Here is a 24,026-nt window from a genome sequence, read left to right as displayed (position 1 = left end):
AAACCTATATTTTTAAAAAAAAGAAACATATATTGGGCTTATTATAATATTTTAATTTTTCAACTAAATTAGCTACTAATATAATATATATTATAAAAGTACGGTGACATCAAAGACATATCATGAAAATTATTAGACAGAGCAATAGAGTAAACATGTCATATTTTGCAAGCACCAACATTTGTGTCGGACATATACATTTTTTATTTTTGTTTAACCTTACTTATATTTAGGTTAAGTGGTAAGCGCTGTTACTACTTCAAATTAGATCCGGCGTTCAATTCTCAATAGAGTAAATGTTTGTGTTTTTTTTGGTTTATATATCATGATAGAATCTTTTGACTTTTTTTAAAAAAAATTGGTAAAGATTATATATTTTAGTAGGATTATATCTTTCAATGATTAATAATTCCATGCATTATGCGGGAACAATTAATAGATTAGTATTATCTTTATAGTTCTGGCAAATGTTATGTTTTTATACTAATCATACAAAATGATTAATATATTAAATAAAGAAGCTATAATAGTTATTGCTTTATTCAAGCATATTATTTTCAGTCGCGACTCTCAACAAAATAAAGTAAGATAAAAATTTTCAAAATCTGACTTTTATATTAATCAAGGTAAAGCAAGTGATAGAAACTCAAAAAAGCAATAGATATGATTGCTTCATAGTTTAAATACCAAGTTAATAGTAAAAAAAAAATCATTTAATATTTTCACTTTTATATTTTTTTGTAATAAGCATTTATTAAAGACAATAGCATTTTTACCTCTTATTTTTCTCATTATTTTTTTTTATTTTTAATATTTACTTTTTATTATATATGGAAGTAGTCACAATTTTTTTTCTGAATTAGAGGTAAATGTTTGATCACTTGGTGTGGACAGACTAAAAGCTCAAAAAAAGACCAAAATAAATTAAAACTCTTGCCCAATGATATGACTTAAAATTTGTTCTTCTTTTGCACCTTTTTTGAACTTTTAGTCTGTCTACACCAATTTTTTTTTATTTTGACATCATTTTATCACATAGATGAATATGTGAGCAAAGACATGCATTGTTTATAGATTAATTCAATTTTTCTTCTTCTTCTAATATATATATATAGTTATTATATTCTACTTGGACAGCAATATTCAATTCATTTTAATTTTCTACCAACCTGCCCACTATACCAAATCCCGGCGGACATCTAATCGTAGCATGATTAAAACTCCGAGACAATTCTAAAGACCGACAATACGCCTCTAATGCCACTTTTCTGTTACTCTTCTTTATTAGCTATTGATAGAGCCAAAAAGCATACAAATACAATGAGTAGAAGTCGAGAAAAGTAGAATTGTATGAATTTATTTTTTTGATAAAATTGATTTCTCAAAAAATAAAATAAAAAAAAAATATTATAAATGCCGACTGAAACCGATATTTTTTATTTTTTTATTTATTTTTTAGTATCTTATTTGCCCTTTAACCAAGGTGACAGATTGTTCAAATAATCTCAATTACAAGAGGTATATGTATATACATTTGATATCCTTTATGTTTTTCGTTGAGAGGTTGAAAAGCTGTGAAAAAATAACCGTTATTACGGTCATTGGTGCAATGATTCCTGTTGAGGAATGAGGCAGGAGACTTTTTTTTTCAAGCAGAATAAACAAAAATAATACTCTTATTTATTTTTCTGCCGTGTGCATCTCTTTCAATAACAATACATGTTCACATCAACATTCCATGAAAGTTATAATTGACTTTACTGCAATCATACACATGCGCACATGCACGCACACACGTATTTTACCAAGCACATCTATAAAAACATATTATACTTGTTAAAAGCGCAACTTTTGATATGTACCAACTAGAAATCAATTCCTCGCATTCTTTTTGTATGATAAAGCCGCATTATTATGATTTTTTATTTTATATATTTTTTAGGCTCCCTGTGGTATATATCGGCAAAAATAGAGATAATCGATATATATATTTGAAATGGTAAACAATAAGAAGAATATGCGTGTGCAGTGATGGTCACCGGTTTTCGTTTGTCGGTCTATACTTTGATAGAAAAATATACTTTTACTGTAAAGGTTTAATACTCATAAGAAAAAGATGGTAAGAATAGCGTCTTTAATTATTGCTATTATAGAAAACATGTACTAACGAAAAGCTTCCGTTTCGTGTTAAGTCGAGTAAAGATAAAGGTGCGCTACAAACCAGAAACGAATGTCAACTTATTGGTGGGGCAAGTTTCTGTTTACAAATAAATGTCTTTTATATATTGTATACGCTTCTTGGGATAATTCACAGTTATTACAATGGTTCAAAAAATGTTACACAATACCCTTAACTAATATGAATTTTTATTGTGAAGAAAATTTATTTGGAGTGAGAATAGTATCTGTGATGGCACAATAAGTCAAACCTGTTTTGTAAAGAACTAAAGGATAGGTAGTTTCACCACAGAAAGTCAACCGGTTTTTTTTTAAAAAAGGGAGAAACCCAGAAAACCATAAAATTACGAGATAAAGTATAGGACTTTTCTACCCCAGGGAAAATATGTATGAACAGACAGTACGTATCGCAAGAGAGGTAGACGATTTGTTTATCCTCTGTATGACATGGCTCAATAAATAAATAAATAAATAATATTTAAATTTTGAGCCACAACAATTAAACGATGCTTTTCCCCAATTTGATTCTTTGTCTAGTTAGAATTTTGAACGATTGCAAAAGAGTAATAAAATTAAATAAGTTATACAACCATGGTAATGTATTTTAAGAGGTTACAATTATTCACCTCATGGAGGCCAAAGTGAGGATCCAATAACTCTCAAATATTTTCTCTCATTCACATTCATTGTCGACCAAATTACCTTAACCTCATCCCGTACACCAAAGGTATCAACCATTTTTTTATTCTCATTATTGTTATTCTATACTTCAGCTGTATCCTTCATCATGCGTTTCTTCACTCTGGACAAGAGTCGATGTATTTTGTTTGATGTTCAAAAATTATTTGTTTCTATAGGCGTTTCTATGTGTTCTCTAATCCTTTTTTAGGAAACAGAGATCTATTTCACTGAATTTAGAAAGAAAGAAAGAATGACAAAGAAATTGGGTTGCCTGAAATTGCGTACAGATCTAATTAATTCTTGGTACAGTTGCCGTTTGTGCGCGTGAGTAAGCAATATAAAAGAAAGGGATAACTACTTGCCTTTAAATATTAGCGAAATCGTTGTTATTATGGTGGACAATGAGGATTGTGGTGGTATATGAGTTTTGGTTAGGTGCAACTGTACTAATATTATTTTGTTTTTTCGGCAGTTGCTTTGTGTTGGCAGTTTAATCATTTTCATGAAAAATGATAAAATGGTAAGAAATATAAAAACTTATAAATCCAGTGTTATTTGATTATATACTGGATCCGATTGTTTTGCGTGAGTACGGGTGTATGTGCAGAATGATATCTTTCAATGTACCGTATTCATTTATTCACAACCAAAACCGATTATTGTTCATGTATTGGGGTACTGTGTTTTCCTTGATATTTTTGCCTATTAGCCAACCAGTTGAAAGGTTATTGTGGTGGTACTCTTAACGATTTGGATTGTTTGATTCATTGTCCAGTAAAAAACAAGGGACGAAAGTATTTGTTGGCACCATAACTGATTGAGCCGATTCTTTTAAAGATTTCTGTCTGGAATCATGGAGAAGTATTGCGTTTCAGTTTGGGACTCAAAACCAGAAAGCAAATATGGCTGGCAACATCCGCATATACGCATGGAAATGATTGATCCAGTTCTGCAGCGAATTGTTCCCTAAAATATTAGAGCTGCTTGTATAATATGCTGTGTATTGATACATGGCTGTCAATCCTTATGGTCGAGGAGGTAAACTTTATTTATATTTTGCTGTTATAGCTACTAGTGGGATTTTAAAAATTTTATCCATGTTTGTACGTCTCGGAAAAAGTATTCTGTGATTCCTGGAGGCATTGGTCCAAAATGGAAGGAAAAGAGGTGTTCTTTGACCATTATACATGCTAAAACTTAGGCGTGTGCGTATTAAAGACGAGTAAATGCTTATTTCAGTTTTCCGGTTTAGAAATCTATGTATCTTGCACCTCACTTTGCTTCCATCTATGTTATGAACTGGTGTGTTTTTTTTTTAAAAAAAGAAAGACTGAAAACGAATACAAGGATGAATCTTTTTTTAAGTTGAGTTCAAGGTCTGTTAATTGTAATCATGCAGCCGTTAAGATGTAAAAGCTGTGTGATGCACCTGTGTTTATTTTCATGGCAAATAAGATAGGCAGGTAAAACCGTGTCATTTTTTTTTCATTCTTTTTTATTCAATGGCCACTCAAGCTTTAGATATAGTGACCAAATTGGATATACTAAAAGCTGTAAAAGAGACATAATAAAATATGTGTGAAACATCCATTGTCGATTGATTTCTAAATATTTGCATAATCACTTCTGCTACTCTCTACAAGAACCTCTTGACAAGATATATCTTACTCTCAATGAAATAATACAGCTGTTAATATTGTCATTATTATTATTTTGGTCCACAGGCCATTACTTGCTCTAATTCAATATGTAAATGGTCAATTAATACGGAGTACAATACTTTTACTATATGATTTTTTTTGGAATTGCATAATATGTTGGACATTGGGTATTACATAGGCAACCATATATATACATGTTTTTCAGTGACAGATAATATGAAAATATATCACTAGCTCCAGTATTTTTTTTGCGTTAGAATAACATAGAGATAAATATAAAGACTACAGAATAATATATAAGCAATAAAATACTATACAGGCTTATTTTGTTGACTATTTTTCTAATTATTATTATGTGGCAACTCTTGTTTCTTTATTTAAAGGCATTAGAATTACAGTACTTATTTCGCCCATTTTAATGTCCTGTATAGTTGTTTTTTTTTTAAAAAAAAACTCCCTTTCAAGAAGTATGTAAATACGAAGAAGAAAATGCATGGTTAGATATGTATTTTTGTCTATTTTCTCCACTTGTCCGTTTATACCCTGTGTTTTAATGGTATTAATTATAAATAGTAACCCAATTTTCTTATTCTTTGTACTGAGATGGTTGTTGTAACAAAAATGTTAGATGTTTAACAGCCAAGACGTTACTGAAAATTACAAAAAAGTGTTCATGATGTGAATTTAATAGTGATATGGTGCTATCGGACTTAAGTATCTATGTATAATGGTATTTTTCAAAAGATATCAACTTTTGCAAAAATGGATTTAATAAAAAATCCTTGAATAGAATTATTAAGCATACTATTCTCTATAATTCTATTGAAGCGTTTTGTATTAAATTCATTTTTGCAAAAGTTGATACCCTTCAAAGTTTGGGTGTTTTGATAGATTTATTTGCGGAGTTTAACTTTTTCAGAAGTTGAAACATCCTGATGGCTCCCATAGGCAGTACATGAAAATATTTATCCTAAAACGGAAAATCATGTGATCAAGAAAGTGGCCAAGCTTTAGGAACACACATTTTTGCCTACATGTAGCGGGGATTGAATGATTATTACATATAAAAAAATTTCAAAGAAATTGAAACAAATGCAAAAACATAGATACTTAAGTTCGATAGCACCATACATATAAAGGCGAACTAAAATATAAAATGAGAGAGAATATAATTAATCCGAATAAAAATGGCTTAATTTAAGGCTAAATTACTAAAGGCCTTTTTTATTATATAAGAGTAAGTATTAAATAATAATGCCGTATGTTAATAATTTTATATACACAAAATAAGACAAGACAAAAACAATAATTGGAAGTAGAGAATATAATATATATTAAGATGATAGTAATCTACGCCGGTGGTAAAAAAGTAGAGAATAAGACTATGCCGACTAAACCATAGAGAACAAAATATGACAATAGTCCCTTTGAAATCCAATAATTTTTTGATGCCGATGGGCCCAGCCCATTGATCCACAGGTGAGCAGTAAACCAATAAAGAGGCGGAAGAGAAGTAAAGAAGCGAATGATGACTTGGATGTGCATACATGTGGCCGTGTAGACGAGCAACGCACTCCACAGATACATGAATACGGCTACTTTTTTTGTTGTGTAAAGATTTTTTCTCTCTATTAAACAATACATAATTAATATAGTTAACTTTGTACAAAAGAATGCTGCTAGTAACAATGATCAAACCTTGGACTTTGGTGTATAATCCCAAGGTAAAAAAACCTTTGAAATCATTTTTTGCGTATGTCCATAAGCCATATACACTGAGAGTAATGATTGGTGTAGCGAGCAAAAAGTTTGGAATTTGTTTGATCTCATAGTAGGTTAGAAATCCATTATTCCTATCCAAAATGTTGCTATTAGTATTATATTTTGAGTGAGTAAAGGTAAAGGTAGATTTAAATGTAAATGTGTATCTAAAATAGTATAATAGACTTTAATATTCAACTGTGTAATTTACCAATATTCTTTTTGAACAAATGTGTACAAAATTGGTACACGTTCATGACACCAAGGCCTGTCGTTGCCATTTGTGCAGAATTGAGTGTATCCGTAGTACTGGAATAGTCCAAATCCTGAAAAGACAGGAATACTATACAAAATTGCCAACACAAGTCCAGCGCACAAACGCTTTTGTGTATATAGTTATATATATACATATATGAGACATAACATGGAATAAAATGGCGTTATTGTAAGCATTATTATTGTTTAAGAATTGTAAAACTTTGTTATTAATATGTTTATTTTTGCCTATGTATATTTCTGCATTTCTAGTATTTAGTTTTACCTTTATGCCCTGTTTACGAACAAGTCTTATGACAACAAAATCATAGAAAAAGAACCCAGAATATATAATTGCATTGGATCGCAACCCAGATGTAATACCCCATATTATAGATGCACTCATATAATGGGACTGTAGAACCAAATACATTCCAGTGAAGCTCATATAAGCAAAGAGCGATTCGGTGTAAAGTGAAGACATGAACATTGATGGAGGAGATATACAAAACGCAACTGCTGAAACAAACGACATCCGCTGATTACCGCCAAATACACTTTGACTCAGTCTGGTGATTAAGAGAGTGTGTATATGTGTGTATAGTTTAAGAGTAATAAGTGAATTAAATAGAGCAAAGCAAAACAGAAAAGTAAGAATATAAAGAATATCAAATAGGCTTAGTCTTACTTGAATAGGGATCCAGCTGCAAGAACAAACGAGACATTGGCAACAATTACTCCACCAAAAAGTAGTGAGTATTGCTGACCTCCCAGCATACTTTGAAACGGATACAGAACTGGATCGAATATATATATATATATACAATATAATACAACAACAAAAAATGAATAAAAGTAAAGTAAAATAGACAAGCAAGTGACCACGAACATTATAAGTTACTGTAGTTAAGAACTCTTTTCTTATTATGTATTTTATTTATGTAATAGTATATACACACACACACACACACACACACACACACACACACACATGTGCATGCGTATATACATGTATATACTTATGCATGGGAGTTTATAACGTATATCCGACCTGTATTCGCCACCAAACGTGACGCAATTGGCATCACAGGAAAGAACGCGTATTCTTGCTCATAGACATACCCATGTTCGGCAATATGCAAGAAATACAGTGCATCCCAACGTAAGAATGCAGTTAGACAGCGTTGGATGAATGATTGAGGAATTACATGCGCAGATAATTGAATCTCGGCTGAGGTGTCATAACTTCCAGCAAAAAGAAAGGAAATTACACCAATTGTGATGGTTATTAACCGTGATGTAGTAGCAATTGCATAAACTTGATCCAACGTCTTCATTTCTTGTAGTCGATCGATTAATTTATCTCTAATTACTCTTTATCTCTCAAAAAAAAAAAATTAGAAGATAAAGAAGTTGAGTACTGGTTAGTAACTAAGAAATCAAAATAATAATAATAATAATAGTAGTAGTACATGTGTGTGTGTGTAGAATAGAATAAACCCCGCGTTAAAGGAACACAAAAAAAAATGGACAAACCTTCCGTCTTTTCTACAGACACACATACACACACGCTCTTCTTCTTCTCTTCTTCTTCTTTCTTTTTCTGATTATTCAAACATAATACTAATGGAGGGACACGCCGGACATGAAGTACACACTAGCAGCCAAGGTCATGGAGACATGCCCGGAATGTGTCAAATGAATGCAAGTTAATCTTTAATAGGTTTTGATTATAAGCAAGGTACTTACTGTAACTTGTTTTCTGTTATCGATTATTTTACTGCTACTGGAACTGCCGCTTCTTTGTTACTGCTGTTGTAGATGCTTTTCAACTGGCAAGTCGAAAATGTGTGTGTTGTATTTAGATCCTGGCACACTAGTACACCCCTGGGTCTTTTTGGATCATGCCTTATTATATTTGCTATCGCTGCTGGCTATGAGTACCTTCGATCGTGGTCTAGCACTCTCGATCAACAATGGGCTGATGCAGAGTGGAAAAAACAAGCAGGTGGAAGAATGGAAGTCGGCCACCATGAAAGTGACCTGGAGTCTTCCGAGTCTGAAGTTCCTTTGAGAGTTGGAGGAATCCGTGAATCTGTGAGGTACACAAAGAAAAGATAAGAAAACGAAACGAAAACACAACAGAAAAGTTGTTTATTTGGAATGTTATTAATATATCTATCTACTTAACTGTATTTTTAGATTGAGTAAGCGTCAAGAAATAATTCGATCTAGTGTCTATGCCACATTGGTAGCCATCAGTTTCTGGCTAATGCTGGTCTTCATGACTTATAATGGCTATCTGATGATTTCCGTTGTCCTGGGAGCTGGTGTTGGACACTATGTGTTTGGAAGGGGACATTTGAGTGCTAGTCGATCAATCCAGTGTCACTAGCCTTTAAGATATGTTGAAAAATTTTGTATCTTTACACACACACACATATATATATATATATATGTTATTTATTTATTTGATTGCCTGGGGATGTTCTATAATGATAAATCTCAAAGCATGTGTTTGGGAGATTGGGTGGGTGAATTATGGATATAATACAAAATACCACCAATTAAATATTGACAAAAAATAATGGTATTGTTATTGGACCAAACGAAATAAAGCAAAGCAAGACAATAGTGAAAACCACTTTTTTTACGCATACACTCGTATATACATTTGTATCATACATATATCTATATATGCAAATACAATTAGTGTTTAAATGCAAAAGAAAATAATAATAATAATAATAATAGTAATAATAATAGTAATAATAATGGTAATAGTAATAGTAATAGTAATAGTAATAGTAATGTGTGGGTGTATGGAGTTGGGTATGGGTGTACTTTGGGCAATTAAAATATATCTGTACCTGTATATTTTATATGTATATGTACGTGTATATGCGTGTATAAAATGTATATATAAAACAAAGTAACACCTGCTTTCTTCTTCTTCTTCTCTCTCTATTTTATTACTCTAATCATATCTTGGCCAGTCACTCTTTGGGGTAGTATTATTTGGAGAAGAGTAGTTTGATCTTGAATATGGTGAGAGAGGAGAAGGTTTGGACGGGAATTGGAAACTTCCAATATCGTCTTGCGGTAGATTATATGACGGATTGCTGTAATTTGGGTTTGTGTCTGTGAAAAGAGATTCTCTGTTTCTGCCACCACCAGTCTGTGAAGACTGATAATAGTCTGAGGTCGATGTTCCAATTAGGTCGGTACTCGGTGCGCTTGCAACTCCAAAAGATCGTTGGGCTACAAAATTCGAAGGAACCATCTGAATGTCGTCTGGTTCCATTAATCCAAAAGTCGTGATGGGTGCCGCAGCTTGGCTGAGTAGCGCTTTATCACTATGGTGATAATTGAAGTGATGGTCGTGATCATGATTGTATTCTTGGTTGTGGTGGGGATTATTGTTTTCTCCGCCAACCTTGTTATGGTTGGTCTCACTCAATATCCTCACTGCAGAGGGCACACCGTTGTCTGCTCCAGGGCCTTTAAACCACTGGATCCATCTGTCGAGCGCAATTTGATCGTTTACTTGGAATAAGAAGATCTGCTGTTTATCGGTAGTCACACGGAATATGTAAATATTTCTTCCAGCTGATATCTGCTCACACAAGGTGTAAGTGTATTTTCTTGCTCTTTGATCTGTTTGCTATAAAATATTACAGTGTAATTTGTCAATAAATAAACGCACACACACACATATATACGCTTACATTAACAAGTACAAAGTACCGTTTGAGTGGAACAACCATTAATTGTTTGAGCTCCCACATTGAAAATAAATCAAATCTCAATTCTTGTTTTACGGGGAGAACGCCTTCATACGCTTCCATTACAAAGTCCAACAAGTTCTTTGCAACTAAATTGTTGATCCGAAACTCACTGGAGCTTGCAGTTGAATATTGCTCGTCTGTGGTGATATTGCCGTCCCCGCGGCTAGTGCTATTGTTATTATTGTTGTTGTTGGGTTTATGAGACTTTGGTGCCTTTCCCCATATGTTGAGTGAACTACTCTCGGTAATATGCTTTACGATCTCCACCAATTTTGGTGCAAACAAAACAATAAGAGTAAATGTTGAAGCGAACAAGATTGCAGCCAGTTTCAGGTATATGGCGACTAGATAATTGTCAGACCCAAGAAATAAACTAGGTGTAGCCAAGCAAGCAGCCAAGCAAGCATTACTATTTTTTTAAAAGAAAAACAGGGTTATAGTTTGTTAGAAGAAGTAAGCCATCAATAGAAAAAACTGTACTGGTTTCTTCGCATTTGACTTACTAGCTCACATATGCAATCTGATTAGATTCTGACCATTTTCCACGTACTCTGCGAGTCTTGAAAGATTGAAATGAAATTATTTAAATTATCCAGCATCCTTGTATGTGTATATATATATATATACCTTGTAGGCAAGAAGGGCTGATATTATTATCAAGAAAGCACACATAATTAGTACAACTAGCTCGGCAATAGTGATCTCAGCCCAATCTGCAGTTGTAGTTGGATAATTGCAGAGAAAGCAGGAATCGCTGGTTCCTACTACTATTTCTTCGACAGCAATTTTGTACATAGAGTTCCAAACGATGAGGGGGAGGACGATAACCAATGTACTTGTACCCACAAATCTCATCATGTAAAGTGATTTGAGACGAGCTGTCCGAACAGTGAATACATTTTGGAAACTATAGTTATTCAGATATATTTTTGTTAGTACCTGCACGTGTATGTGTATAATAGCTTATTTGTTTTCTTTTAGTAATTTAGTGTTAATTGTAGACTTACATTTTGTAGATTCTTTTGTAGTGACGATAATAAGTACAAATATATATAATACATACATACATATATACACACATACATACAGAAATACAAGAAGTGTATTAATAAAAGACACCAAGTTAGATATAAATAAATCTCACTGGAGAATTATCGTTTTACTTTTGTACAAGTGTGTGCGGGTGTGCGTTTAAATGAATTCTTACCGATAGTTCTTAGCAATTATACTTGTCATGACCAGAACAAATGCAATGGTGATAATGAACTTTCTGGAAATACATTTGGAGGGTGTTGGCATATCAATGTACAAGGTAACGGACAGGTATGACATTGCAAGGCCAAGTAACTGGATGTAACAAAAAAACGGACTGGCGGCCATGATTGGTTTTATGTTCCGGAAGAGTCCGATAAGGATCACCATGACAACGCAACAAAAGATTCCAAACATGGTCAGAGCCAGGATAACGATACCGATTGCTTTGTCTGCACTTGGATTCAGAGCTATACAATTACAGATGAATAAAATACAAAGATCCGAGTTAATTGATACTAAAGTCTATTTTTTTTGTATATAAAATTGTTGTACTTGCAATTGTATTTCATCAAATCTCGAGGAGGATGGAGAGTGTTTCCCAGAAAAGTCATTGGTGGACCCTTTACCAATTCATATACATTTGCAATGATATTTGCGTATGTAAGGACCTCTCCACTTTTTATGTATTGCAGAATAAAATATCTAAAATTCAGATGCCTTTAGTTTTAAACGCATATATATATATATATCAACTAATTATAATTGATTTTTAAAGATAAAAATTATATATATATATTTTTAACTTACCCTTTTGTAGTGTCCCCTTTATTAATAGAATCAAAGCCATATATACATAGTAAAGTTAATTGTTAGTGAATGCACACACAGACACACATATATATGTATGCTTTAAATCATCCAATTTTCTATAGCTTGTGTGCTTACCTGTAGATGAAAATTCTATAAGACCTACAAGTAAAAATACACAAAGATAGGCAAAGAATAAATAAAATATAGGGCCAAATACAATTATGTATTTAATTAATTAATCACAAATAGTTCAAATCTATTATACGAATTATTTTCATTTTCATTTTATCTCTTGTAATTATACATATATTTTACCCTTTTTGGAAAGAGCAGGTTAAATACACTTTGCTGATTTGCAAATGATTTATTTTTATTTATTTTTTATAAAATGTCTATATAAAATGTATATAATTATCTATATAGCTATTTACGCATGTGTATAAAATTATTTATACAAGTAAAATAAATACCTTTTGGACCAGTATAATTCATATTGAAAAATGTAGGTGTCATGTTGCTAGAATTAAAGGTTCTTGCCTTGAGATCAGATAATCCTTTACTTCGACCACCTGGATAAAGATTGAGTGCCTTTAATTTATTTGTTTGATTTTGTTATAATTAGTGACTGATAGCTTTGTTCATTATTCCTTTCCCTATTGTTGTTGTTTTTATGATCTTTACCTTGTCCATGCCCAAGACCAATAATTCGGCACAAGCGTAAGCCTCGGGCGCATTGTACGACAAGCCCTGGGTCTTCCACAATTTAGGTTCGGTGCTAATCCTTTGATCAATTACTGTATTCTTTTTTTGGTCTTTGTCCCTCTCTCCCTCTTCTTTCCTTTTTTCTTCTTCATGGCTAGTTGAGATGGAAAATAAGCAACCAAAAAAAAAGCTTACAATTCAGCTGGCACAGGCTCATTCTCCCATCGTTTCTTTAGATCATCATAGGCAGGTTGTCCTGTCACTGTCAAGAATCGAAATCAAAATATTAATACTTCTATCTGTCAAAAAATAAATATTATAATTGTCGATCAATGTCGAATTGCGCACACACACAGACACACACACACATATTGACTCTTAAATATCCAAGGAATTAATATCGCTTTGCCTCTTGTGTTACTTACAGTCCCATAAACCGCTTATCATCATGAGGCCGTCATATAAAGCATATTCCTCGGGTGAACTTGTTGATGCCTTGAGTTCTTCAGAGATATCATTTGTTATAATCCAGGCCCATCCTTCAGATAGTAGGCCCATAGATCTGGATTGTTTTTAGTCTTTTTTTTTCTTCTATTTTTTGGTGGTAGATGGTACTACATACTATATCTGGAGATAAAACCTTGGCGTACTTTTTATTTTATTTTATTTTATTTTATGTTTTTGGTTTCTATTTCTTTTTTGTATACTTACTGAGCCAATTTGAGAACTGGAACTTGGTGACTTGGATCGAGGTCGGGAAACACAACAATTCTTGTTGGTTGTTCAGCAAGTATTAACAAAGACTCTATTTTATTTTATTTTATTTTAAGTAATGAATATTTTCATCAGATTAAGATGTTTTATGTGTATGCAAGTCGGTCTTTACCTCTTATATGAGAATCTTCATAATCATGAAGAGATACCTGGACCAAGGGATCTATCCCTAAAGCACTTGCTCTTTCAGTGACACTAAAAAGAGCTTTTTTTTGTTTATGAAAATATATATTTATGTAAAGGACGGTGTGTGTGTGTGGGAAATACGTGTTAGAATTGTTTCTTTCTTTCTTTTTTTTGGCCTTTTTACTTTTTGAAACCAAAATACAAAATAGACAATAAACCGATTGTATAGGTTCCAACCAAATTGATAGAGGCCACAAAATTAAAAAAGACACAGAAACAGACCTTGTTGTCCAACATAATCGTTTGAGTAGAGAACTGCGAAGGATGTCCAGTTCATATTATAAACCCAGTCCACGGTCGCCTCTCCAAACTGATTGCTGTTTACAATGGTGCGAAAGAAATAAGGGAAGGCGTCCTTGTCTGAAAGATAAAGTTCTGCAGCAGAACTCGAGCATTGCGGGAGCTGCCAAATACCGGTTACGGAGGCCGACATCTCGGTCAACCCAGAAGAAATATCTCCCACGACTGCACTGATTATTAAATAAATAAATATTAAGATTATTATTATCATTATTATTATTATTATTTCTTTGACAGTGGTTGTTGATTTAGAGTATTTAATGATAGTACTAGTAACGATAGTAACACATACTCTATTCCATCTTCGATCATCCCGGTTGCTTCCCAGGATGATTTTCCTTGATTGTAAGCGTCAGAATAGTATCGTACAATAGTTATATTGAAATCTATTATATATATAAGATAATGATTATAGCAGTAATATTCATAAACGGCGGAGTGATTTTTTTTTATTTTTATTTTTTTAAGAAAAAAGAACATTTCAAATTTGATAAATATATATATCTATATATTAGATTTTGTATAGCAAGCAAATAGTTCAATAATTCAATAGTTCAATATATTATGTTACCTGGATATCGATTGTCTGCCTTGACTTTATCTACCAGCATATGGACGGCTGTTTCGCTTGCAACTATCATATTCCGGAGTGATACGTCGGCTGGTAAGAGTTTTGTGACATCAGGATATAGAATTCCAATGCGGTAGGTCGGAAATGCGTCCGGTTCAAGATAGAGTGAAGAATTAACAGTCGAACTTGTCATTGCTGCATGTGAGAGGGCTGTGTACACAAGCAACATGAATGCCAGGACTGTCTTTCTTTGATTTGCACGTATTTTCTGCCATTTCATGGTTAAGAGAATCGCAAGAAAAAGAAGAAAGAAAGAAAGAAAGAAAGAAATTAATAGTCAAAATGTACGTATGTATGTATGTATTTAAAGATAAAGATAAAGATACATGTGTATCCCTGTTGTGTACTCTTTTTTTTTTCTTTTCTCTTTATCCACACGGAGTTGATTTGTAGGCTGAGTTGATAAACCAAAAAAGAAAGTATAAATTAAGGCCCTTTCATTTTATTTTATTTACAGTCATTTCAGAAAGAAAAGTCGCTGGTTTTGAGTTTGATGTCGTGCAAGATTTTTTGTTTCTTTTTTTTTTCTCTTTTCAATTTACAGTTTATTTTACAGACATTTAAAATGAGTGTGCAATTTCTGTTACGAGGATGGACAAGGACGTGTTGTTGATGAGAATGAAGCTGAGCCCATGGATCTTGTTGCTGACGAAGAGCTATTTGCTATCGAAACAATAAGTTCTCATACTCAATTTCTAATGAATAAATCTCTAGAAAGATTTATTCATCCAATGGTCCCAGTTGCAGCTGAAAGGCATAATGAAGATGTTGCTATGGAGTTATTCAATACGCGACGATATACATTTTACTCTGATGACGAGAAAACTAGATTTTTTCATTCATTTTTTTACTGAGTGCTTAAGTGCTGCTGCAGCTGCAAGACAATTGGGTATTCATGTTCGTGCAGCCCAGCGTTGGGTCAAACATTATTACAAAGACCCTGAAAACATTTTCGAGAAAAAGAAAAAATCAGGTCGACGTCGTACCCTTGGGGAGGAACATAAGAAATTTCTTTTAAATTACATTGATGACAATCCATCTGGTGTTGTAACTGAAGTGGTAGAAAATTTGAAACAAAATTTTGTAGATCTCAGTGTTTCTCGTAGTACAGTTTACAATTTCATGACAACTCAGCGTAATCTCTCCCTTAAACAGGCGCAATTCCAGCCAGTGGAAAGGAGTAGCGAGGAAAAAAAATCAGTAACGGTACGATTGGGTCCAAAGTGGCAGCAAACTGACCCGGAATCAACAATCTTACGGGGACGACATTTTCAGGATGGGGCACTACCTTTTTTTTTGCCGGACTAATTTTTTGTGACTCCTTGTCCGAAGTCCGATGTTTTTTCTCCAATCCTTCCGAGCAAAACGATGTGTCCTGAAATTCCTAATCCATTTAAATATAAAACGCTAATATTAGGGGGACGACATTTTCTGATGGAGCACTACCTTTTCTGACGGGAAACGATGTTTTGCTTTTACCAGACAACAAATAGTGTCTTGCTGTTTGGTATCAAATACTTATATCTGGTCCCTGAGGATTCATACTTATCATAATAAAAATACATTAATATAAGGCAGGATAATAGCTTCGGCTAAGTGTAAAAGCATCCTTTTAAATATGTAATCGCTGATTCTAGGGGGACGACGTTTCTTGGCGGGAGACGACATTTTGATTCTACTGGACTACAAACTGTGACATTTTTGCAGGCATGGAATACCTCTATCTGGTTCCTAAAGATACATAATATTCGTATAAAGACATTCTTTTGTTCTTTGAAAAAAGAGTGGATGGGGATTGCTTACCATTTGGTGCTGTTATACTCTGGGGATATAAGTAGATAAAAGAAAGAGAAAGACATGATACGCATAAGAAGGCCAATAAATAGTAGAATATCCAATAAGATTGCGTCACACTTTGATGACAGCAGCTCATACTGTTCTACATAACTGGCTATTGATATAGTGTATTTGTGACTAATCATTATTCCTTTATTGTCAAGTCTAAGTTCAGGACTACTAATTGATTATACAGGATTTGATTTTTGCATGAGACAGTACTTTATTATGAAGTTGCCCAAATACAGGCCGTAAATCTTACAAGAATTAGAGTTGGGTGCCTGGGGATAGATAGATAAACACACAAAGTGTGGGGACAAGGTAGTAAGCTGATACGTACAGAGGTAGTAGGAAAAGGCAAAATTACAGAGATAGGAAGGAAACAGAATTAAAAGAAGAAACAAAGAGAAGGAGCAATACGAGAAAAAGTAGAAGTTAGACAGTAGAAAAAGTATAAGAGTTAAAGAGCTAGTCAAGGAGATTGGAGGATTAAAAGAGAAATTGAAGGAATGTGTTCACAGAAACAACTACATTGGCAGGAACGAAAGACATATTTTCAGGACACACTATTTTACCCTGAAGGGTTAAAGATACCGGGTCTCGGACAGGTAGTCGCAATTAATGAGTCCAGTTAGATAGAAACATCGTGCCCCATCCTGAAAATGTCGTCTCCCCAATATTAGCGATCTTACAATCCCTTGGATTTAAGTATGAATTTGAGGAAGCAAATGGCTACACTATAGAAGAAGAAAGCGGAATTTAGTGAGATTGTTGCAAGTTTTCTAGGCTTCAAAGTGTGTTTTATAGTGGAATCTTAATTAAGCACTAATTTCTCTCTCATTTGTATACACCGTAAGAAAAAAAGAATGCGCAAGATTATTCTTCGACACTAGTTTCTCTTTGTAACCTTTAAAGTAGTATACAATGGAAGAAGTCTCGCAGTAAGAGCCTTTCAAGGCTCTAATATACTGACACAAAGAGATTATTATAAACAGATAGCACTAATGTCAAATTATTCAAATACCCAATTAAATTTAAAAGGTCTTTTTTTTGCGGGTATCTGGAATCGAGTCAATTCAATGAATATCTATAGCTAATGATTCGATGGTGCCATGACAAAAAAAACAAAACAGACTACATGGTAATATTACTACCAACGACTTGGAACGAAACTGCTTATTTAAGACTGAACATGTTTACGGCATTCGTTGTGAGTACACCCGAGCGGTAAGAAAAAATTGCTTAAAATCGGTGCTGGGGACAATTTAGACTTTGGATCTATTTCGCCATACGCGTTCGTAAAATTGTATCGATAACCCTGGCGAGTAGATCTCTACCTTGCTGTCAGAACCATATTTACTGCCGGTGTTTTCGACAGGGATGATATTTGAACAGTAGAGTATGTTTGTTGATTTTATATGACAATAAGCCATACACAAACGGGTAAATATGGCCCGTTGTCAACTATATCTCGGGCAGTGTTCTCACCGTGGAATTGTGTTGTGATAACAATGAAAATTGAGTTTTAAAAAGGAGCTAGTTTAGGCAATTAGGATCCGAGAGAGAGAGAGAAAATCTTTGGTTGATTAAATTATGAAGGTTATGTGTACCGATTAATGAGCTGTTAGAAGCAAATAATTTGTCATAGTATAGTTAAGCTTATGCATACCACTAAACCAAACAGAGACAGAGATAAAGATAGCGTCAACAGAGCCATGAATACAAACAATAATGAAGAACGGCAGAACTTGTGATTATAAGAAGTACAAGCGGAGCTTATCCAAAGACACATCAATACAGATATGGGATCAATGCAACAATCGCAGATCACAACCTTTTCACTTGTTTTAGCGATACGAGCCACTGAAGCAGCTCGATCTTGAGCTGATCTTTATCAAGTGTTTAATCAGAGTAATGTTTTATTGTTGGTATAGTCTTAGAAAGAAGGCAAGAGACGAAAGTACATTGGAGGTAGTTTCGGATTACATTGGGGTGCATTGAACGCAAAAGGCTTAAAGAAAGGGGAATATGCCAGCATGAAAGTTCTAGAAGTTATACTGGTTTTGTAAAAGCCAAAACAAGTATACTAGACATAGCAAACAGTTGATTAAAGTGAGAATCGATAGTGAAGCTAGAGGTTTTGACATCTCTAGACACGTTTGTCAATACTGTTGAGTACACCCCCTATAGTAGTGAACCGTGGTGTGAACCAAGTTTAGCAAGAAGACAAAAATTGAGACTTGTTAATAACCCGGACCATTATTCCACTTCTAACTCGGTTCATTAACTCGATGGTATTACAGCCAGATTGTTACAAGTCCACACGCTCTCTAATGCAATACGGACTACTGGCTTTAACTAAATATTTTTATACATACGATTTTACGTTACTAGTTTAGATTGTGATAAAATGGCTATATAACATGCCACTTCAAAGCGTTATACCCTAACAGGAAACGCTGGCTTCCGACTAGTAAAATATTTTGTGTAAAAGCTCCCTCCTCTACGCCCTGACCATTATTATTTTTCTTAAAATCCTCATATTTGGGAAGCAGCACGACTGGTAAAATTTTACTCTACGAACGAAAGAAAAGACCAATTTACCAGCCACACACACAATATATATATATCATGTTTCATTCTTACTTTTGTACATGATAAATACAAATAATTTAAAGAAAGGTACTCAATTATACACACCTATAAAGAAATGTGGGTAAGTAGATCTAGTTTTCTGTTTTGTAGTGATCATTGTCAAGATAGAGGTTTTGTTGACCAATTGTCTGTATTAGGAATACGATTTGTACATAAATCCATGTTTCAAGAAAGAAATAAATAATAAAGTTCATAAGTAATCTTCTTTTTTGTTTTTTTTTTTTTTTTTTTTAAAAAATGAAAATTAAGAATTTATCTATATTCAAAATCATAAATACAATCAAAAAAATCTCTATACAAATGTTGTTCAAGTATGTCCATTGTCAAGCTAATACTACTACTACTACTACTACTACTACTATTATTATTTTGTTGTTGTTGTAAAGGAACCCTTGAATAAGTACAATGGACAGGATCTATGGTTACACGGCGAGTCAAATAAAAATAATCCAAATACAAGTCAGCACGGACAAGCTCGCTTTCTTTTTTCTTTTTTTTTAGTTTCTTTTGAATCTACACTTTTGGTTGGTGTCCACAGTGAACTCCACCAATATAGATATATATATATTCGAAAAGTAGCAAAATCAGAATACGCAATATAATTGGATACAATACCATAGAATAAAATAGAATAAAATAGAATTGAATTTCTATACATTTATAAAGAATAATGCTTTTTAATTTTTTACTTACATATTGAACCAAAAAGTGAGTTTAATCTTTGAAGAGCCTTATTGAAACAGGTTGTCATGGTTACATAAATAAATAAATAAATAATATATATATATATATAGAGAGAGAGAGAGAGAGAAAAAAAAAGAGCTTTTTAAGGAAAGTTACCCTATTGTTAGAATGAAGTTGAGCTCATTTACATGTGTGTGTGTGTGTGAAAGAGAGGAGAGATATGAATAATAATAATAGAAGGAGTTGGGAGGGGGAGGGGTAAACATTCTATCTACTTTTCATACATAGATAAAATAGGTACTCACACTACACACTACAGTTATTTATATATGTATGTATATAAAGATAGATAGATAGACATATAAAAGAACAGACCAATTGTAGCCTTTGAGCTGCAGCAACACTTTTAAAATAAAATAAATAATATGAAAATGAGAAACATATATAATATAGTATAAAAAATATATAATAAAAAAGTTATTTTTAAAAAAAAATTAAAAAAAAAAATACAAGCTCAAATTCACTATTGAATTTCCACTCTCTTTAATCTCAATTCCTCTTTTCTTTTTTTTTTGTTTGTTTAATTCTTCCCCACTTCTTCTTCTTCTTCTGCTTCTTCTACCTTTTGCCTTTTGCCTTTTGCCTTTACCTTCTTATCTCTTACATACATAAATACCTACATACCTACATACCTACATACATACTTTTGTTTTCTTTTGACTGTCTTACCGTACTGAATACACCGTCGATATCAAACACTTGACCGTAGTCTCATTTTTATATTTCATTTACTCTTTATTGCTGCTGCTGTTCAAGGCAAAGAAAGAAACACAAGCCATACTACCTATTTATCTATCTATTCTCTGAACAAACCACACCTCACAGCCATAATATAACAACAAATGCTTACAGCTGCCCTGTCTACCGTTACAGCCTCGCGTCTTATTCCATCTACAGACTCGAATGCCAATTCTCATCACACTGAATCCAGTACTCGCAGCACCAACGGCAGCAACAGTAACAGCGACAATGGCTCAAAAGATGTCTCTCCGCCAAGCATTCGTCTTGTACCACACCTAAACTCTCCAAGATCCCTTGTGTTTGGTGTGATTGAGAGAGACGTAGCAAACGGGACGGTTTTGAAGATTGGTCGTTTTACAGACAAGTACATTTCACAAACCCGAATTACTTTCAAAAGCAAGGTAGTCAGTCGAGGTCATGCTGAGATATGGTCAGACAATAATAAGGTAACTATATACACATAATATGATATAAATATTGTTATTGTTATTGTTATTGTTATTGTTACTGTGTGGGGGTACAAATATGAATATGTGGTTATGAGTGAATGAGTTGGGTATGGGTATGGGTGTGGGTGTGGGTGTGGGTGTGGGTATGGGTGTTTACAACACAAATGTGGCAAGTGAAAAAAAAAAGAAAAGAAAACTCACAGGGCTTGTGTGACGGTAGTTTTACATTCGCGACACAAAGTCTTCGTCTGGCACATTCTTGAACCAAGCTCGACTCAGTCCACCTAACCAAGAATCACGGGCCTTCCAGTTGAGTGACGGTGATGTAGTTCAGCTTGGTGTTGACTACCAGGGTGGTGCAGAAGGTACAGATACATTACATACATTACATAAACAATATGTATACAACTATAGTTGTTCTTGCTCTTCTGCTGGATTTAGTGTTATTATTATTATTATTATTATTATTAGCTGTTAACAAATTTCTGGCTATCTCTATATACAATAGAGATCTATCGCTGCGTCAAAATGCGAGTAGAATTGAACCGTAACAAGCAACAGAAGAGAAACGCCTACAGGTAAATATATAAATATATAAATATATAAAGGTATCAAGTTAAAGGAGATGGGGATAATGTGGTTATTTTTCCTTTTTTTTTTTTAAAAAAAAAAGACCTTATTTCTGATACCTGTCGTGTCACTGCACTGCACAAAATCTGTCTATTAACTTTCTGCCTTTGTTTTCTCTATGTATCTGTCTGTCTACCCCCTCTTTCTTTATATATCTTTATATCCTCCTTCTCCTTCTCCTTCCCCTTATATATATATGTGTGTATGTGTGTGTGTGCGGTATTTATTATTGTTATATAAAGTCTCAATACATTTCAAACTCTGCGCAATCTTACAACGCCACCCAACAACGTGAGCGTGCTTGATGCCGCCATGGGATTCGGAGATGGTGACGCTTCAAATACACACATTGACGAGTGCTGCATCTGCCTCTATGCAATCGCGCCCCTCCAGGCTCTATTTGTCGCTCCTTGTTCTCACACCTTCCACTACAAATGTGTCCGCCCATTGCTGTCCAACCACCCGGGTTTCCAATGCCCATTGTGTAGAAGTTATGCTGATCTTGATGATAGTGTTGCCATAGAAGCCAGTGAGGTAATATATATTTATATAGGTATCGATATTGAACAATGACTAAATATGTATTATATATTATATATAGGTCTTGGAAATGCTTAAAAAGGACAGACCAGTAAAACCAGATGTAATAGAGCAAGAGGTGCCTTTGACAGAAATAGGAGGTTTGTTGGAAATTATTATATATTATATGATTATTTTAAGTGTCTATATACAAAGTACAAAGTAAATTAACAGAATGAGTTGAAATATATATATATGCATTAGATATTGGGAATTTTGGAAGCTCTTTAAGGTTGACTACAACCCTCACAGACAATACCCACCCAGTAACATCTCTGAACTCCAATTCCCGTAAGTCTTTATTTATTGTTCGTTACATCACATTTACACTGCATTGCATATTTAACACACATCTATCTATGTATCTATGTAACTTATACTTTTCTATACTTGTAATCCCTCTCTTAAAAATACGTAGATGAATTGACGAGTGTTCATGAAGAATCGAATGGTCTTGAAGATCATGTGCTGTGATAAGAACCTCCCTTCTTTCTTCAACTCACACCCACACTCATAACCACAGCTGCACCTACAACCTACAACCACGACCACATACATACATATATACATACAATACAATACAATACAATACAATGCAATGCAATACACCACCTACGCACAATCAACCTACTGAATCACTTATAATTAACACCCTCCAACTCACCCATTATCTTTATTCTTTCCCCCCCCCCTCCCCTCTATATTTGTATATGAGTGTAAGTGTGTGTGTGTGTGTGTGTATGTCTTTATCTATCTATCTGTCTATCTATCTATCTATATATCTATCTATCTATCTGTTTTTTATTTTTTTTTATATATTTTGTCTTTATATCTTTCCAATGTACATCCCTCACAACCCACAAACACATTCGCGTCCACATCAACCGATAACACCACAATTACCAACGACAGCAACAACAGCAAAACAAACAAAAGAGAGAACGCATCTGCACACTTGCATTTGAATTTGAATTTGCACTTTTAGTTGCACTTGCACTTGCACTGCACACAAACAGGCACACGCAGGCAGTCAGACAATCAGACAGTCAGACATACATACACATACACAAGTTGGCCTTTGTTATTACTATTATTACAAATTATACACACCTACATACACATTTATTTTTTGTAAAGCCTGTGATTCTCTTAATATCAGGGCTTTCAAGATATTTTATTTATCTTTCTCTATATCCTCTGTGTGTGTGTATATATAATATATAGTAAATTTAGTATGTTTGCGTGCATTCTTGTATGTATTATTGGTGCTTATGTGAGTGAGTGAGTGAGTGAGTGAGTATATCAAAACCTACTTGCACTCAACTTACCTTTTATCTGCCCCCTCCTTTATATATCTACTATGTATCAAATAGAATTTGTCACTATATATCTTTGAGTGATTAATTGATAAACTATCTAATTCAATGGGTGAATGATAGTATAATATATACAGAGTTATGTTTTAGTAAACCAGATTCTTATTGTTGGGTGTTTTATGGCCATTATTAAGTTACAACAAATATATATAAAAGATCTTGTGAGAATAATTGACATTACACACAAAATATCATTACGCTTGTAATAACAATGGAGAAAAGGATTCTAGGATATTTAATATTTCAAATAATGA

General features: G+C 33.5%; 7 protein-coding genes across 7 annotated transcripts; 5 read left to right on the top strand and 2 right to left on the bottom strand.

Annotated features, from left to right (window-relative positions):
- Nucleotides 1–2,563: 2,563 nt before the first annotated feature.
- Nucleotides 2,564–3,829, top strand: PHYBLDRAFT_71181 (hypothetical protein; the record flags this gene model as incomplete). Its single annotated transcript, XM_018442423.1, has 6 exons — nucleotides 2,564–2,618; nucleotides 2,790–2,905; nucleotides 3,068–3,183; nucleotides 3,235–3,275; nucleotides 3,569–3,653; nucleotides 3,697–3,829. 6 exons carry the CDS (start codon nucleotides 2,564–2,566, stop codon nucleotides 3,827–3,829), a joined length of 546 nt encoding a protein of 181 aa, XP_018290272.1.
- Nucleotides 3,830–5,725: 1,896 nt separating this feature from the next.
- PHYBLDRAFT_187561 (hypothetical protein) lies at nucleotides 5,726–7,911 on the bottom strand. Its single transcript, XM_018439393.1, has 6 exons — nucleotides 7,588–7,911; nucleotides 7,225–7,333; nucleotides 6,823–7,105; nucleotides 6,493–6,662; nucleotides 6,219–6,373; nucleotides 5,726–6,148 (listed from the first exon to the last, which is right to left on the bottom strand). Exons 1-6 carry the CDS (start codon nucleotides 7,871–7,873, stop codon nucleotides 5,871–5,873), a joined length of 1,281 nt encoding a protein of 426 aa, XP_018290271.1. The 5' UTR covers nucleotides 7,874–7,911; the 3' UTR covers nucleotides 5,726–5,870.
- A 270-nt stretch (nucleotides 7,912–8,181) lies between these two features.
- On the top strand, nucleotides 8,182–9,183 carry PHYBLDRAFT_182011 (hypothetical protein; the record flags this gene model as incomplete). Its single annotated transcript, XM_018438548.1, has 3 exons — nucleotides 8,182–8,229; nucleotides 8,358–8,638; nucleotides 8,739–9,183. The coding sequence occupies 3 exons, from the start codon at nucleotides 8,182–8,184 to the stop codon at nucleotides 8,929–8,931; spliced, it is 522 nt and encodes a 173-aa protein (XP_018290270.1). The 3' UTR covers nucleotides 8,932–9,183.
- A 330-nt stretch (nucleotides 9,184–9,513) lies between these two features.
- On the bottom strand, nucleotides 9,514–14,982 carry PHYBLDRAFT_71184 (hypothetical protein; the record flags this gene model as incomplete). The annotated part of the gene is made up of 18 exons (XM_018442424.1): nucleotides 9,514–10,200; nucleotides 10,265–10,733; nucleotides 10,828–10,883; nucleotides 10,952–11,231; nucleotides 11,332–11,343; nucleotides 11,532–11,881; nucleotides 11,986–12,076; nucleotides 12,167–12,182; nucleotides 12,305–12,328; nucleotides 12,640–12,757; nucleotides 12,851–12,950; nucleotides 13,067–13,133; nucleotides 13,297–13,433; nucleotides 13,583–13,676; nucleotides 13,758–13,850; nucleotides 14,054–14,301; nucleotides 14,424–14,517; nucleotides 14,703–14,982. 18 exons carry the CDS (start codon nucleotides 14,980–14,982, stop codon nucleotides 9,514–9,516), a joined length of 3,216 nt encoding a protein of 1,071 aa, XP_018290269.1.
- A 412-nt stretch (nucleotides 14,983–15,394) lies between these two features.
- Nucleotides 15,395–16,070, top strand: PHYBLDRAFT_147200 (Homeodomain-like DNA binding domain-containing transcription factor; the record flags this gene model as incomplete). The annotated part of the gene is made up of 2 exons (XM_018431814.1): nucleotides 15,395–15,540; nucleotides 15,626–16,070. 2 exons carry the CDS (start codon nucleotides 15,395–15,397, stop codon nucleotides 16,068–16,070), a joined length of 591 nt encoding a protein of 196 aa, XP_018290268.1.
- A 1,624-nt stretch (nucleotides 16,071–17,694) lies between these two features.
- Nucleotides 17,695–18,667, top strand: PHYBLDRAFT_71186 (hypothetical protein; the record flags this gene model as incomplete). The annotated part of the gene is made up of 3 exons (XM_018442425.1): nucleotides 17,695–17,808; nucleotides 18,450–18,509; nucleotides 18,539–18,667. 3 exons carry the CDS (start codon nucleotides 17,695–17,697, stop codon nucleotides 18,665–18,667), a joined length of 303 nt encoding a protein of 100 aa, XP_018290267.1.
- A 1,900-nt stretch (nucleotides 18,668–20,567) lies between these two features.
- Nucleotides 20,568–22,870, top strand: PHYBLDRAFT_187559 (hypothetical protein; the record flags this gene model as incomplete). The annotated part of the gene is made up of 7 exons (XM_018439392.1): nucleotides 20,568–21,184; nucleotides 21,408–21,552; nucleotides 21,696–21,765; nucleotides 22,060–22,351; nucleotides 22,419–22,497; nucleotides 22,601–22,687; nucleotides 22,815–22,870. Exons 1-7 carry the CDS (start codon nucleotides 20,840–20,842, stop codon nucleotides 22,868–22,870), a joined length of 1,074 nt encoding a protein of 357 aa, XP_018290266.1. The 5' UTR covers nucleotides 20,568–20,839.
- Between the last annotated feature and the right edge of the window lie 1,156 nt (nucleotides 22,871–24,026).

This window comes from Phycomyces blakesleeanus (assembly GCF_001638985.1).
Source record: "Phycomyces blakesleeanus NRRL 1555(-) unplaced genomic scaffold PHYBLscaffold_14, whole genome shotgun sequence".
Classification (NCBI taxonomy): Eukaryota; Fungi; Mucoromycota; class Mucoromycetes; order Mucorales; family Phycomycetaceae; genus Phycomyces; species Phycomyces blakesleeanus.
This window is presented reverse-complemented; position numbering and strand designations above follow the sequence as displayed.